Below are 18,272 nucleotides of genomic sequence, written 5' to 3' on the forward strand. Positions count from 1 at the left end.
CAGTTTCTAACCTTTTAGGATTATTGTGAAAGTACAATAAGTCTTTATTCCAGAATATTAGAAAAAATATACAGATGTATAAATATGCAGTACACAGTTATCAAAGGTGGGCAGCTGCTTCACAATAATGCACAAGTCTCACATTGTTCAACCTGCGTTTTGTAAATGTGATTTTGAGTAGCTGAATCACTAAAATTACAGTCCAGACCTGGCTCTGAGCAATGGCTATCTGGCTTACCTTCAAGGTTTGAAGAATACAGGTGGGGAAGACTTGACATCATCTACTGAGGTCTGCCTAAAGAGGTTCCCTGAAGAGTTATATTCATCAGGGATGGAAAATTTGAATGAACTTAAAGACATAGGAGAACAATAAGAATGTTAACAAGAGAGAGGAGTCCATCGGCCTCATTTACAGTAGCTGATAGAAGCTATCTGATTATCTCATCCAACTGTTTCTTGAAAGATGGCAGGGTGTCAGCTTCAACAGTGTGGCTGGGTAGCTTGTTCCAGACTCCAGCAGCCCTCAGTGTAAAAAGGTACCTTCTGCTCACAGGTTTAGATTCATTTCTCCATTTGTGATAGAGATGCTGGATAATCAATATGAAGATATTTAAACTGCAAACAGGACAGTTTTAGTCAATGGCAGTGATGTCTAAAGAGATAATTAAAAACAGATGTCATGTGCATATTTAACTTTAATGCCTAGTTATTCTCATTGGTTATATTTGTCATAACTTTCAAAGGTGGCAGTTTGGAGCTCCCACTACATTTAGAAATAGTGAAAAAATAATTCATATATGGAAATGCTAAAAATGTGAAGTACATATTTATGTCAGAGTGTCTGGGTGGGGATTTTACATGTGTCATTCTGCACGCTGAAAGCCTGTAGTGAATTAACACAGCAAGCCTGGTCTGTGCTCACAGGTGTCAGGGCCTGTAGCTGGTTAAAAGGATTTCTGCTGGGTGTGTCAATGAAGAAAAACAGAATTTCGACATTATTTCTTTGGCACTTTTTTAATTTCGTCAGTGCTTTACTGCTAATAAAGTTTAACTGCCTGCCACAAGCCAATATTGTATGGGACAACATATTAATATCATTCCAAACAATATATTGTTAATATACTGTATACTGTAAAACAAAATAATTAGTTTGGAAGCAGTTCTAGTGCTGTCACTATCTGTGACTATTACCTTGTAGACATATACAATGCTGGTGTCCAAGCCACTTTATAAAATAAGAAGGTATGAGAGGATACAAACAATTAAGTGACTATTCTGATCACCATCAAGTGGTAGCACTTGATTGCTACCAGCTTATGGATCTTACTGTGCCACTTCCTGAAAGAAGCCAGGGTGTCCACTTCAACATCTTGCTTTTTCTCAGACCCCGACAACCTTCGATACTTCAAGTTTAACGTGTACCTCCCCAGTGATTTCCACTAATGTCCTCTGGTTCATGTTTCACAGACGATTCTGAAGACATCCTTTTTGTTGACGTTGTGAGACTCTTTGAGGATTTTGAATACTTGAATCAGGTCCTCTTCTCCATTTCTTCCCAGTTCAGGACTGAAAAGTTCAAGTTCTTATCACTGAAGGACACGTTTCAGTGCAGGCTATAACATTGATTTGCTTAGACATTTTCACATTTGTCTTCCCAGTGGGGTTTTCATATTGGTGAGTTAAGGTTCAATGGACACGTGGAACTTCCGCTTTCAATTGTATTACAATACAGCCGTTCGCAACGACCATATCTGTTACAATTTTAACATGAAAAGTTCCACATACACAGATTATTTCAGCAGTTAATAAATGTTTATTTAAAAATATTCACATATTACTCTCAAATAAAACTGAAAAATTAATACAACTATAGAAAAATACAGTATTTTGTCTTTGTTAAGTTTCTAAAGTGTATTGTACAAAATTACAAATAAGAAAACATTTCCAAAACTGTGAATCAATATACTGTATAGCACTAATGCTCATGCAGTAGCTACAGCAGTCATTCCATATCATTTTGTAACATGATCATGTCCAATTGTTTTTGAAGGAGAGAGAATCCTACCCATGAGACAACACCGGCTTGCATAGTCTTGTTTTTATAGAAATAACCTTTAAAGAAGTAGTTAGATCACATGTGCTTCTCTTTAGGGGCCTATTAAGCAATAAATATTACAAATCTGCTGTCAAGCACCCTAAATAATTCACCTTTTACTTCAGTGTTCTGTTGCTGGAAAAGTGTCCGAAGTCTAATCATCATCATCATATGTAGGAGGCATAAGCATTAACTAATAGCTTAACCACATAAGGTGCACATCGTTCAATATCAAAAATGTTTGCCTAAATTCGTAACTACTAGTAAATGCTTTTCCTCCCCCGTACCAACATGCTAGTGCAAAGTAGCAGTCAGAATTTCTCAGTGAAATACATGGAACTCTCAAGGACCTTGAGCAAACTAGAAAAACCAATATGACTCATCTTCAAAACTAAGACGTCTATCAGTATTCAGCCTCTGCGAAATATCACAATTTTTCTATGAAGGAAAGTGTTTAAAGTGGGAAATAATGTAGAAAATAATTTTAGCTGATACAATAGCAGAAAACACTGAGGCAGGCAGCTACAAAGCAAAGTCAGCAATGCAAATGTACCCAATAAGGAAACTAAATGCCAAGTCAAATTACATTCCAAGCTTTGAATAAAGGACATCTGGAACTCGAAAGTGAATAGAATCCCTTTAGATCTCTTTCTAAGCACCATGGTACTGTGAATCTAAAGTAAGGGACTTATTGTGGATGGTCACACAAATATGCCTGTACTTGTACCATCTGCCTGGCTGTGGAATAAGTCTAATTTAACTGGTTGCCATCTTCTATATAGATAACAATATGCCTTATTAGTAGCCATTGCATGTTGTATTAGAAACTGCATATAAAAATAAGAATTTCCACACTCAAATACAATACAATTGTTGCTCACAAAAATACAAATTCTGTAACAGATGCAATAGTTCTTTTTGGAAGTCATACTTTTCATATATATTTCATATATACGTTTCATATATATTTAATTCTTTTAAATGTCTTTTTAGTGTTTTGTTTTGACTTGAAATATTTTCTGATTATTAGCCAGAATAAAGACACGCAAGTTCCTTAATTGAGCAGATGTCTAATACAGACAAAACCAAACAAAATAAAACTACTGGAAAGGCAGTTCTCTTAAAAGGGAAGTGAGCGCGTAATTTCAAACTGAGAATAACAGGGAAACAGCCAACAAACTGAAAAACTGTCATATTTAGCTCAAAATTGTGGTTCACAGATAGCCGTGAAAACCCCATTGAGCTCTCTACTAGGAAGTACAGAAATTCATGAGCCCTTTGCATTCTCAGGCGTAGCCTTTACCGCTCAGCACTTGACTTCCAGGAAACCCACAGATGCTCAAAGGAGTCTCAAGCATGGTTGTGTCCAGATTTAGGTCAAATTTAGGAAAATTTCAGCCCTTGACCCTTGCACCAATCTAAATGTACTTATTGGCACCAAGTCTAAAAAAATATCCTGGAATTGGTGTTCCTCCAAAGGGTTACATGATTGCAATGCTGGCAGTTTCGATTCCTCTTAAAACACATGACCTAATACTGAATACAGTGTAAGTGTATAAGTGTTTAAGGATGTAGAGGCCGATAACAATGAAGTGGAAATAAATAAATCAATAAAAATCAGCAGGTTCAAATGTGTTCTCATATGTTGCCCATGTTAGACCGTTGTCAGTGCCATTCTGTCTGGGGTCATTGGCCCTGGTTTAACAGAAATCCACAAATCTTCATTTTTGGGCTTTTTCTTCTTTTTCTTCTTTTTGTCTGTCTTTGCTTTGGCTGACTGCTCATTGCCACCACAGCAGGCACAACAGGAGCAGCACCCAGTCCGCCGGCTGCAACAGCAGTGACAACACACCACTACAGAGGTAAAGAGCACCACCAGAGGCAGAGCCAGCAAGACCACCAGGCACACTGTGTTGTAAATCCCTTGGTCATGCTTGGATATGGAAGTGCTCCACAAGTCATTGAAAAATTTCAAAATCTCATTCCTCATGTTTCAACACTTAGGCGTACAAAATTGCCCCACAGCTCATGAACAGATGGGAGAGGACAAGCGAATGGTGTTAGCAGATAAAAACACAACTGGACAAGCGCGGTGGTGTCACAATTTAAACAGGAAGCGGGTTTCTGCTGTGACAGGCTTGTTTCAGGACTGTGTTGGTAAAAAAAGAACAAAAGAAGTGAAGAAGTGTCCCCAAAAGTCTGCAAGGATCAGTTCATTTTCATGATGTTTTAAAATCGTGGGTGATTTCCTCTTGTGTTTTTGTAACAGTTTTGATTGTTGTCGTTGGTGCAAGAAGGTGCTTCCTATTAACCTCAGAGTGTCTGGTGCAGGAAATAAGAACTGAACAAGAATTTCGAGGTCTAAATAATCTCTTTACTCCTGTGTGGAGTATGCCACTCTTCCAGCTCTAAGTTGACAAAAGCAATGGAGATTAAAGACAGTTTTACTGCCTGAGTTCAGTTCAGATTCCAGAGTAAAACATATAGAATTTAGGTCTTGATGGTTGAAGGGTTTTCAGAATCGGCCTATTTACTCCCAGCGAGATTCCCTTTGGAACAGCTCTTTCACGAGTCTCCATCTGCTTTCCAGCTCTATTTTAAACCATTCTATTCAGATCCAACAATGACTGGAGAATTCACTGAGGAACTTGTTCATAAAAGGAAATATCTGTGGAGAAAGAGAAAAAAATGAATAGATTTTTTCCAGTCCCTAAATCCCAGGTTACAGTTTTTATTTTTCTTTGCTTTCAGTACTACAATGAGAGCTGTAATTTTACTTTGCCACCCAGCCACAAGTATAAACAGTTATACCTCAGTCGAGATAGTCCAGAAATATTTTTCTGGGTTCTACCCACAGTACAGTATGTTGGTCTTGATACAGGTTTCTTGGCATGCTGATGTATGTGTATATAACATATGAGCAGGTGTCCCGTATGTGACATTAAAATCTTTGGAATTTGTTGTTTCAAGTTGTTCATTTAGCAAAGCATCGCTAAATTAAGTTCGTTCCATGAGTATGATATATGGGTTGGTAAGACGACAAAACCGCTGGGTTCTTGCAGTTAATCTCCTCTGAGCCACAGCAACTGCAGAACCTTGTCAGTTGCTACTCGTTTTAGCCACAAATGTGTGAAATTGCTGTGCTTCTAATTGCATAGTCTTCCTGCCTGCCATCATTCACCATGAACAACAGGAAGCTGCACTTGCTGCTACTGGAAACCATTGAGGAGATAGCGGTGCCAAAGAAACAAAGACACCTGTTTTTTTCTGAAAGGAAAGCTTAAAGATGCAAGTATCTACACTTTTTAATTTTCAGATGTTTATGATGCAGTACATCCACAAGGTTTCATGTATATCAACACAGAATTCTTCCTTTTCAAGAAATTTGTGGAATGTCCCTTGTGTAACATGACAAGCCCTAAAATACTCATAGCTATTTAATGGTGCGGATGTTAATCGTCAGTATTTAGGCTTACTTGATTTATTATTGTTCTCCAATAATTCTGATCGCCAATAAGTGGAGTCCTAGGCTCAAACCTGCCTTGCAATTATTCGCTTAATCTTGAGTTTTAAACTGTTGTTTATATACCAGGGTTTCTGTTTCATCAGCATTTTGATTTTAATTTTGAATTAGTTAATCCATTGAAAACCGGGTTGAATTTGAACCTGTAAAGGTGTTAAATAGCAAGTGAACAGACCACACAATCTGAAAGAGGCCTTTCAACCCCCTTTCGAAAGTGAGCCATTTACGTATTAGTGCTCATTTGGAAAACTTGAACTTTAAAAGGAAGAAGCTGGTGATCATGGATAATTTATCATACTGTTGAAAGTGGTAACACCTAACCACATTGTTTTAATTTTGCCCTAGTGATTCAGAGGTGTCAGCACAAAATATATCTTGTCCAGATTTCAAAACAGTTTCAGTGGAAAGAATGCACTATGTTTTGAAACACAGAAGAATATATGATCACAGAATAATTAGATCTCATTTTTTAAGCTCATCTGGATGGATGAAATATCTGCCCTATCAAATTATTTCAGAGCCAGCCTGCCTCATTCCTTCCAAGACTTTTCCAAAAGGACATGTCTGCATGAGTCAAAACAAGTCTTCATTGCCTTTGTGGGGATCTCAGCATTATGTCCTTGACAGAAAATATTTAGAACATTACATGTAAAAGGAAAGGTGTCACCAAGAATTACTGCCAAACCTCACCAGCCGCCTTCAATAGTCTGTTAATTTCAAGTTAAATCTTAAATAAGTACAGCATGTGTTCCAACTACAAGTAATGCGGTACGAACTTCTGACCTTTTCTATTGTCAAAAACACAGTCCCCTCATAATAACCTTTTGGCTTGTCAAAAAGATTAAAACATTTAAGGAATCAGAATCACAAGGGGTTATTTTTCAGCACTCCACTTAAGATATCTAGATTAGTTAGAAGTAAATATTCCTCTAACTAAATTAAAAACCTGTTTTTCAGTGATGATTAAGGTACTTGTGTATCTTGGAAATGTTAAGTCTTTTCATGGGAAGGGTTTCTACTTAAAATACATCTTGAAACCCTTCTTGAAACTAGATGAGAGCTTCTTGCTGCACCTCAAAACTTATGTTTAGATTCTACTTTTCATATTTTAGATTAAACAAGCAAAAAAGTCTGTGTATAAATATCTTAAGGAAAGAGAGGCAGTATATAAATGTAAAAAACTGAGACAAGCTTTTTTTAATGATCAAACACAAAGTAAACATTTTTATTCATTTGCCTGACCAGCTGGCTTATGTGACCTTGTCTTTATTTATATAATGTCACCTTGAGATACACAAAGTGTTTAATGGTTTAACTACTTTGCATTTCCTATTATTTTATAAATCATTTTATTATTTATCACTTACTGTATAATGCACATTTGTGGGTTACTGTGTCTAGGAATTTTGCTAAACGGTAAATATCTTTAAAACTGCTGTCAAAAGAGCCTTCACAGGCTCTAAATCAGATCCTTTTTTAATTTTTTCTAAATTTTTATGTCTATTTGCTTTTTTTGTGTGTGAGCATAACATTTCTGTGTCAATAATTTTCAATGTGGCATAATCCACTACACGAGAAATCTCTTATTTTAATAATTTACCCCCTATATTTCAACTGTTGACAGTCTACGTGATTCCATACTGTGGCTATAAATTATGCTGTCTTTACTTCTGATAAAAATGTACCTTACTGTTTGAAAACCAGTATAATAAACATTGGTCGGCACGTATGGGCAGGGAATCAGAAAACTATTTATTTTACCCATTTCTGTGTATTCCATCATAGCACAAGAAACTGCTCAATGTACTTGAGTCTGCACAGGTTACCCAGATGTGTGCAGTTCGTATTGAAAGTCAGACTGGATACTGAAGAATAAGTCATATCACCATCTTAGGACAATGAAAATAGAATCTGGATATACTTTCCATTAATCTTGTTTATGAATATGGAATTCAATGCATGCAACATTTCAATGGTTATGTGGAAAGAGTTTTTTTACCAACAAAAATAGGACTTCTATAGAGAGTATAGAAGTAGGATAGAATTGATCTTTCCTAAATTTGTCTTTTCTAATCAAGAGCTGGTCAAAGGATACCAATGACATACAATAATATAGGCTATAGGTGATCCGACTATCCGATCTTCAAGAAAAGAAAAGTACAATATTAGCTTCCTAATTCCACAACAAGAAAATACAGAATTTACCTTACATAATGTGATAAAGGAACAAACCATTAGGCACTCACCAGCCAGTAAACGAAAACGTTTTTCTTTCAATACTTTGTTTCCTTTTTGATTTTCAGGTTTAAGCTTTTCTCTCCTCTTTTAAAGAGGCAGCACAGTTCCACTCCGAAGGCATACTTAAAGACACCACTCCCACTCAAGTGCTGTGTACAGACCTGCCTTTTCCTCCACCTGGCCTTCGATTCACTCGTATAGAACAGCCCGCTTTTCAGACAAGGCAGCGTGTGTTCATTTCCCATACCTAAGAAAGAGCCCTCTGTTTCTGCTCACTCTCCCTGGCTGACACGCTGCATTCTTGTGGTTAGTTTATACACAGAACTTACCCGTGATGTCATAGTGCACTGCTTCCTGTAAGCCAGTGTGCCAGAGCTAACAAGAACCTTATCTAATGTGGCCTTTGCTGAATGCTCATTATTGGTCTAACAATTGTCACAGCTTAAACTTAACTTGGTTAAAAAAACTAACCTAAATGGGTGGTACCTGCTCTTTAGGGAGCACGTCTGCCTTTGACAGGTTTGAAGGTTAAATGGTGATATTGTACCTTGAATATGGCACTTTCACTTCCAGAACACTAAATGTAGGGCATTGTTTATTAAGTATTAACTAGTAATAGAGTGCACTACAGTGAGAGACATATTACTTATTCACATACCATACATTCAGGAGCAGTGTTTTGCAAGTTTGGCATCTGAATTTAGGATTAAAATCAGTCAATACTGAAAGCAAAGAAAAACTAAAATCCCCAAAGTAATAGAATACAGTTGATTTTACTATGTTCTTACCTTGGTATCTATTGATCACAGATACATTTTGAAATTTTGTGTTGCAAGCTGGTTTTTAAGCATTTTCCTATGGGTTTTCACATAGACTTTGATTGTGTTCAGTCTTTCACATATTTTACAGAGAAACATTATTCTATAAACCACATCACATTGCGTACACAGACACAACATGCCATTATTTAATGTTTTGTTTCAGAGCTAAGAACAATGTCAGAAATGGACAGCTATATTTGTGATGCACACAAAGTACCAGGTGAAGCAATTTGACAAAGGAAATTACAAAGGAAAAGAACATGTGCTTTCCTCGCTCTTGGACAAATGCAACAGTAATATGATTACCTTATATTTCTTAGAGTGAACTTTGAAGATAACAACACTGCTGTGCAAACATTTTAGACACAGGATTCACACATACAAGAATACTGTGAACTCTGAGCATCAACAATGTATTCAAATACCTCATTGGTGTATTCTACTATTATTAAAACCCCAAAAAATGTTGTTAAAAAATCTTTAATTCAAATTGATCAAAATCTTCACAAACTTAAAAAATCACAACTTGGGACAGATTATACATGAGCAGCACAAAAGTATAATAGCATTTGCTAATCCTTAAGAAATACTAAAGATCTCATTGTCAAATGTTCATAGCCATTAACATTACTTGTCGTCAGGATTTACTGTTAGCCTTAATCAAAAAGGCTACAATTTCAGTATAGAATAATGCATTAACAAGGAAAAACATTAAAACAACAGAACAACACTAAAAGCTAAGGGTTCTGGAAAACGGTATGTATGATGAGTACAATAGATTTAAACATTCCAGGAATGTAACTTTACAACTCTTAGCATCCACCTAACTTAATTTTCTCTGTAATTGACTGGAATTTGCGGTGAACACATCATTTTATATAATGTTTAAATTTCAAAGGAATAATAGTGTTTAAATACTTGTTCTCAGATCAACTACTAATCAATCATTAATGAGACGCACTGAGTGAATTTAAATGTACAGTTCCACTGTACTGTAGCTTTAAAACGAACTAAAAATACAGTACATACTGTACACACAAATATGGCACCAACATCTAAAAAGTATTTTAAATGTTCCTCCCAATCACACCCTTCTGTCACGATGAGAGAAATGAAAGTCAAGCTATTCTGTGTAAATATGCTCAAGGTGGAGTCTGCTTCAGCGCTAGGAAAGTGGGTGAAGCAGAAAAAATGAGAGATGTGATGTGTATGAGTCACATTTTGCAGTGATCCTCCATGTGTTTTGTTGCCTTCTCTGACCACATGGTTCACAATTGCCAGTAGCAGGAACATGCTCTAAGTGGCAATAAAAGCTTCTACTCTTAATGTACCCCAAGGCCAGAAACGCAGATGCAAATCCTATTTATTCAGTCTGCAATCTTGCTATTTATTTATGGACTGAAATGAGGAGTATTTGAAAAGTACCATCTGTGTTCCGATCTCAGCAAAGTTCTAAACACAAACACACTAACAGGTATTCTATCAACATCTTTGTATTTCGATAACCCTGGGGCAATCAAAACTTGATGGGAGTGCTACAGAAAGCTAAGTCTCTGTCAGATTTCCCCAGTTCAATGGAGATCTATACAGACCCCCTCCTTCATTTCCACCCTCTCCCTGATACCTGCTGTATAGCCTCCTGGATTATACCTGGAATCACTTCTGCCCTGTAATCAGATAACCCACACCTCATATACAGTATACATTTTTTACCAAAGTAAAAAGTGGGTGTGTTGAGAAATGTACTGGGCAGATAGGTTTAAAATGCCCTCTAATCATGAAATAAAAAAAATGCCCATAAAATAATTAATCCATTTAGTGTAGAAGCCCTTTTCTTTCTATGACTACTCAGCTAAATACCCAAATTACTTATGAACAATATAACAGAGCATTTTTTATGAATGAACATCATGTAATACTGGGCTTTTGCTTTAACAGCTTTTGTTATGGTAGATAGTTTGGGTGGAATTATGGACTTATGAATTACAATGAGGCAAAACTCCCTCAGTATTTAACATGAACAAAGTTTACCTTGGTTGAACAATGGTTTTTTGGTTGTGAAACACTCATAAACCACAAATGTGTAATATGTAATACATTTAGTTTGTTTTTTTCACAACTGTTAAAAAACAACAAAAATGTTTCCTGGAAACTCCATGTTGTTACATTTTCAGGGTAGGAAATAAAATAATCTAATTAAATTCAACTGAAACTCATTAATAACGTTATACTAGAGTGGTTTCATCAGCTAACATAATATTACGTTGAAAACAGTTTAACTATGTATAGAAAACTGGATGACTTCCAAAAGAATAATTCATTTGACTTTATATACAAATACTGCACAAGGATGCCAAAGCCATTTTAGAATTAAAACTTTCAATATCTGAGTTTAGGAAACGGATAATTATCAGGCATAGAAAAAACATATAAGTGAGGGCATCTAAAATATTGTTATGAATAGGGGTTATGAAATTGGTGCAATTTCCAAAATAGTGGATTCATCAATAAATAAGTTAAATAATTGTAAACATTTTACCAAGAATATACCAGAGCAGTTGGTATAATTGGAGGAAATTAAGTTCCTCAGGCACACTGGGTTAAATAAATATTTATTAACAATGACAATACACACACTAAATAACACAAAACATAAATATACAGACAAGTTACAGTATGTATGAATTTACTAACCCGGTGTTCCAGAGACCCATATCTTGACCATCCAGAAAACCTCAGACTGCTAGCAAATATTCAGCACTTATATAACACCTACAATTGCCAAAACTAAACAGAATAGTGCTACGGTTAAATCTCTCCCTCTGTAAACAACGGTGCTTAATGAGAACCTATCTCCCTATTCTAAAAACTGCACTCACCAACCAGGAGAGACAGTTTTTAACCTTAGGATTTTCTATACAGGAAATCAGAGTTCCCTAAAACAAAAGAATAGAAATAACAACAGAATAGAAATCTGTCTTCAATCTGCCTTTCCCGATGATCTGGACAAGGACCTCTAGACTCTCTATTTCTCTGTCTTATTTCTGTCTCAATTTTTCTCCATCTGCCTGTTTTATGACGTGTTTTATGATCCTGGACTGTTGATTGACACTTAATTTTTTACCCAGAACTTAATTAACTAACATAAACCATGGTAAAATTTACAATTATAATGGATCACTAAATCTCGCACCCTTATATTGCTGTAAACATCTCCTTGCTTTAAAGCTCCCAATAACTGGAAATGTTGACAATAGCTAGGTGTTACCCATTGTATTGAGATTCTTCAAGACATTTCAATAGTCACTTACAATATCCTATTATAACATCTACAAGAAAACACAGAATAAGAATACACCGCAAAGAAGGAACATGCATCTCTTTATGGTATTACACATAACCCGAAGTAAGAGGACTAGTATTTTTTTATTTAGCTCAACAGAACAGTATCAAGTGTACAATTTAATATAACTGTTAGCTTGATAGCTAAACTGATTTAACTTTTGGTTTGGAATATTTATATGTATGTAAGACCTTGAAGGGAAATCTCCCTAAATCAGAATGAAATCTTCTTGAAAGTCAAGAGCCAAATATGCAGATATTTATGTCTCTGTATGATTTGTGACATTTATTGGAACGCTAAAATTGATGTGCCCAGTCCAGTTATTCCACGGTCACTTTTAAGGATGTAGAGGTCTTTATGAGTTCAGAATGGCTGTATGAAAGAAAGAAACTTCAAATATATGACTCACTTAGGTGCCACTTCCTGAGGTTTCAATGTGTCATTTGCAGTCAAAATATTTTACTATTTCAGAGCATTACATACCTGCTGTGGGACAAAACAACCTCTATGATCAGGAAAAAAATAAAAGATAAAACAACGAATATGGAAGGAGTGACACTACTCAGAGACTATTTCTGCTTTTGCAATTCATTTATAGGATATGGGCATTTTGTATTGTTAGCTAGCTTCCTATATTAGGCACTGTGAGTCAGAGTAGTTGCTAGTTTATGTTTTGGTGCCTGTAGGCAAGGTAGCAGAAGCTCAGACTTGCCTGAAAGACAAAAAATACATTTTCACGATCCAAGATTGGACAGTAATATTGAATGGTCCATATTTCACTTAATGCTCTAAACGTTGAGACTGAAGATGAACAAGCATCGAACACTGTTCATATCACACATGTGCTGGTGCAAATAGTCATGCAGCTAGTTTTCTCAGTGACATATGTTTTTGTCATGGAAATTAGCAAATGATCTTTTTTATTCACAAAAAGAACAAAAAGGAGATGAAAAAATAAAGTATTTTAAGGTTTTATTAAGCTATCTGGCAGAGTGAACTAAATTGTTTTTGCCGACATTGAAAGAGAATTTGGGGAAAATGTTTAGATTGGCAGGATTCTGATGCGCTGCTGAAAATAGACTTGCCATTTCTAACTAGTTAACCAAGCAACAGAGATGATGAGTCATCTGTATGCAATGAAGTACAGTGAAAAGGAAACAAGGAACATACTTTATATGTGCATATTAAATTTGTCAGGAATCATACACAACAAGTTTACTTTTTTGTCCTTTGATTCAAAAACATTTTACATAGTGTACCAATATACAAACAATATACTGTACAGTAATATAAACAAGTACTCAAAACAATTGTTAACTTGTGGGTTACAATTTTAAGTATCTCAGTTCATATCTGTGTGTTGTGCAAATCGATGTCACTTTTATACTGCTGGTTTTGAGACATTTACATGGCTGCTTATTATTATAATGACTGATCTAGTGCTATATATTCAAATGAATTGTGGACCACCAGGATTCTTTAGCAAAATGTGACATGAATATAACATCTCCTAAACATGCAGTGTTCAACATTATGATCCTAACTATATGCAAATGACTTTTAGATTTATGCTACAAAATCTAGTTAAGACCAGTGAAAAATTTATCAGATTGTTGCACCCCTTTATTTATTTAATGAATAAATTTGAAGTTGTTCAAATTTATTCATTAAATCTCGATATTGCTTCCTGTAAGAAATGAATTAATAGAAAATCTATAATAGCACCTCCCTTCTTTAATATGGGTAGGAAAAAGAGTTATGTTTAGTTATAGATGTGTGGAGCCACAAGTACAAAACCAAACAACATATTTTATGGATGTGTTAATTGTCACCAACACATTTCGGTACATCCTCTCTGATCTTTATCGAGTTTTACAGAATGTTTATTATTCAAAATAATGCTTGATTAAGCATTTTTTCTTTTTATTTCTTGAGACAGAGGAAAGGAAATATGTAAAGTATAAAGTTGTTTTAAGTAGATTGTACAGGTGCAGCATTTCCTGAAAAATAACAAATGGAAAATTCTACTCATACAAGTCTTGAGTATTATGGTAAAGTATGTGGGCTTAGACAATTTTTGGTCATGGTGGAATTTAAAAATAGGTTTCAAACACAGAAATATTTTGAAGAATTAATATGAAGAGGTGCTGTATTACTGTGTAATCCACTGCATGCTGTAGTTCTGTATTACCATTGTAAAAAAATGCCTTTGACAGCAAGCATCCTTAATTTAAGCAGGCCATGATTCAACATTATCAATAGAGATATACAGACTTATATCAGTCTTTTGGCACCATATAGTACTTTATCAAATAAATAGAGCTTTCTGTCTCTTCCACTAAAGGAGGGTCTGTAACTGCACCCAGAAGGCTACATCAAAGAAACCCTGCTACTACCATGACAGAATGCTTTGCAGTTCTGAACACATTGAGCCCACTACAATGGGGTTACATGCTATATTTCCAGGGCCACTAATAGAGGTGGATCAAACTTAAACTTCTTCCTGGGCATCACATGTGTTCAATATAGAGAGCATGGGTTTATCACAATCTGTCCTTCAGATGAGACGTAAAACCCAGGTCCTGACTCTCTGTGGTCATTACAAATCTCAGGGTGCTTCTTGAAAAGAGTAGGGGTATTACCCTGGCATCTTGGCCAAATTTGGCCTTTACCAATCATGACCTTCTAATAATCCCCAACTATGAATTGGCTACATTACTCTGTTCTCCTCCCCACCGAGAGCTGATGTGTGGTGAGCGTTCAAGCGCAATATGGCTGCCGTCGCATCATCCAGGTGGGGCTGCACATTGGTGGTGGTGGAGGGGAGACCCCATTACCTGTAAAGTTTTTGAGTGAAGTGTCTAGGAAAGTGCTATAAAGGTGTAAAGGATTATTTTTATTATCATCGCCATTTATTGCACAGTATTTTGGCATGGTTCTGTTATCTGTATGTTTTTTGCAAGGTACTGCACTGTACAGTCCTTGAAGTGCATGTCTTGCAGTTGGAGCAGGGCAATATTTCTTTAAAGAAATAATTCACAAGTCTGGCAAAGTGTCAGTTCAGCATAGACATTATTTTTTCCTGACTTTCAACTGGGAACATGAAGCATGCTCATGCCACACCACTCCCCTTACTCCACACCTTCTCAGTCCTCTATACAGACAATTCACACTCACTCTTAATTAATAAACATATCAGATGAATGGCAAGGAAGGGATGTTTAAGACCTTTTCTGCAATAGACCACATAAGACATTTGGGATACAATCCTCCTAAACCTCCACCTGCACCAGGACATCAGGAGGTCAACATGATTTCTACCCAGGACGTCCTGCTGGCCCAGAGTACACAAGCACCTCAAAGAACAGGAAATGAAGACCAGTGACGTGATGTCATCTAATGCTCAATAAATACCTTTTGTAAAGAATGGGTTTTCCTCACTGAAATACTGAAAAAAAAAGTGCTGTTATAAGAATTTCTGGAGCTGGAGGAAATATTTTTATATCTATGTATGCCTTGGCTCCTTAATACAGTGGTGAAAGACAGCAACTTCATGCAACCTTAAAAGGACTTTTAGGCTAAATATGCCTCTAAGCAATACAAACGTCACTGGAAAGTTTATAAAAGGCAGAACTACAAATTGTCTGCAGGCTCACTGCTGGTCGTCTCATACTTCCATTAGGAAGGCAGGTTATGGCAGGGGCAATAACAAAATAGTGAATTGAAAAGAAGTCTAAAGAAGCACTCAGATGTAAGAAATACTTAAATCACAGTTATGAATAACATAGCCTTTGAAATTTAGACCTCGGTAAACTTCACAATAAAAATTCTTACTTTTTAGATCAGAATCACAACCTTTTTTTACATTCCATGTCATTTTAGCTAGAGGTGTCAAATGCAGGTTGTTTGCAACTGTTCTCTCACAGAAAACCACAAGATACTGCTTCCTGCCAGTTCACAGCCACTACCAAAGATTTTCTGGGCTAAAGTTTAGATCATGTTTCACAATTAAGTATTGTGAAACACTGTATATACAGTACTGTAGATTATGTCTTTAACAATCAAATACAGAAATGTATTTAGCTAACTTTTAATTAGGTTTTAAAACTATTACATAATATAAGACACTCAGTTTTAGTTGCTAAACTGAATTGACAACTAGACTAAAATTCAATCAAAAGATTCAGCCTGTACTATAAGTATTAGCTGTACTGTTTTTTGTGTTAATGCACTCTATTTCACAATGAAGTTTTGATTAATTGAATCTGTCAATCCAAGAAGAAGGATGGGTATTGATTGCAAAGGGTAGATACTGTAAACAGGTGGCCTGCAAACACCAATGTATTTACTCACAAAAGTAATAATTAATTCCTCTGCTATTATGTGGGTTTTTGTAGGAAGAACTCTGTGTAGATTGCAAATGGCAAAGGTAACACAAACGTAATGGAATGATTTAAATAATGCTTACAAGCAGAAATTTACAACATAAGTTATTACAAAATAATCAAAAACTGGAACATCTATCATATGTCCTATCTCCTGTCGTTTCAGGGTGAAACACTTCAGAGGTTTCAAACTCACCTAAAACAGAGAAACAATTCCTATACACACTTTCCAGACAAACATTTGTATTCTTTTCTAAAAAGCCATGAAGAATGAACATTTCTAAACAGTCTTCCTTCAACTGAAATTATTTAAAGGGAAAGCCCATTAAGATGCTGAAGGCTGTTAAAACAATCCTTGTTACTGTACATAATGAATATGTATTGAGGAGGTGAGCAAGTCCAAAGGTGTTTTTTACTATTTGCAAAGTACAGAAAGCTTTCGTGAAAGGTGAGTTTTAAAACCGAGTGATCATTGTAACCTTTTAAAGACAGAACATTTACTTAAAACAGGTGGATACTTTTACCATAGTGCTAAAATTTCAATAAAATTAGAGAAAACTAGAAAAGTGATACTTCTTATTTGAGTATATCTTGCACCTAGATAAGTTGCTACAGTTTCATGAATGTGGCTCTCACTTGAAAACCAGCTCATCTGATACATAAAATACAAAAACACAGACATTTTTTGTTTCTAAAGAAGCCGCAGCTTTCTAGATAGATAGATACTTTATTGATCCCGTGAGGGAAATTGCAGAATTTCCTAAGAATTTTCTAAGATGGTTTATGGAGCACATTCACCGTTTGCTCTGTTATTAGAGCAGTAAATAGTTTCTAAAAGTATTAAAAAATGAAAAAAAAGTATAAAAGATAATTTTATACTGTAGGAATTAATTATATAATATCTATTATGCAGTAGATAATATATTATAAACATATTGATTAATAATTATAATGGGTATAATAAGGAATATTACAAATAAAAAAACAGTAAAACTAGCACAGCAATATACTGGATCAGAGCAATAATTTTCACCCATGTGATGTGTACACTCTGGCTACATCTTTATGCATGGTTGACGTACTGTGTCCAGTCATAATGATAAAGCAACGTGCCTGATCTTGCTATGCTAATAAAAAATGACACTTGGCACTGTAATGAAAAAGGACTTTTAAACTTTTTATAACATACAGCCTTATCTGGTATTGGAAAATAACCCTGTACGATATGTAACAAAATCTCTTACACTGGCAGAAAATATGGCTTGAGACTGTATAATCACTTTAGTGTGCTGCTTTTGATGCTTGCAAACCAACAGATTGCAATACAGTGTGAAACACAAGCTTCCGCATTGGCCCACTTTGCTTCGAAGCACACCAAATTTAAAATAAAATAAGAACAGAAACCATCTTACCTTTTGTGTGATACCAAAACGTCCCGGGCTTCCCATGAGACCATTGCTTTAAAATGAAATCTTCCGTGACCAGCTCAGCACGTCTGTTATCATTGCGCACAACATTTTTTTTTGGTGATGCTGTGTTTCTAATCCATCACCACGAAATTTCCTATTAAGTCGACGTGTTTATGGCACTATTAGCAAGCCCTCCAACGGGGATGGTACAGCAGTCCATTCACATGTCAGCAGTAATTTAGTTTGATGGCTCACTGATTTGTGAAACTGCCCGAGTTTCTGGGCTGTATATATTGCCGTCCTACATCAAATACACTCCAGAAGGCATCATTTTAAATGGAGGAAAAAATTCCAGTTTTGACCTGCAACTATAATGGTTTTTGTGTCCTTCCTTCTTGTTTTGTTCCCAGGGTTAGACGTTTCTTAGAAGTACACACCTAGATACTTTCAGCACTTTA

The 18,272-nt window shown here is 35.7% G+C and overlaps 1 protein-coding gene across 4 annotated transcripts; it reads right to left on the bottom strand.

Moving 5' to 3' along the window:
- Positions 1 to 1,790: 1,790 nt before the first annotated feature.
- Positions 1,791 to 18,038, bottom strand: kiaa0040 (KIAA0040 ortholog). Of its 4 annotated transcripts, none has more exons than XM_088598133.1 (2): positions 17,818 to 18,038; positions 1,791 to 4,763 (listed from the first exon to the last, which is right to left on the bottom strand). In XM_088598133.1, the coding sequence occupies exon 2, from the start codon at positions 4,083 to 4,085 to the stop codon at positions 3,750 to 3,752; it is 336 nt and encodes a 111-aa protein (XP_088454259.1). In that variant the 5' UTR covers positions 4,086 to 4,763; positions 17,818 to 18,038; the 3' UTR covers positions 1,791 to 3,749. The 4 variants fall into 4 exon arrangements, with proteins under 4 accessions (XP_088454259.1, XP_088454261.1, XP_088454258.1 ...); XM_088598135.1 differs by lacking the exon at positions 17,818 to 18,038 and adding an exon at positions 8,186 to 8,208; XM_088598132.1 differs by lacking the exon at positions 17,818 to 18,038 and adding an exon at positions 7,865 to 8,155.
- Between the last annotated feature and the right edge of the window lie 234 nt (positions 18,039 to 18,272).

Source organism: Lepisosteus platostomus, chromosome 11 (assembly GCF_059453375.1).
Source record: "Lepisosteus platostomus isolate fLepPlt1 chromosome 11, fLepPlt1.hap1, whole genome shotgun sequence".
Taxonomy (NCBI): Eukaryota; Metazoa; Chordata; class Actinopteri; order Semionotiformes; family Lepisosteidae; genus Lepisosteus; species Lepisosteus platostomus.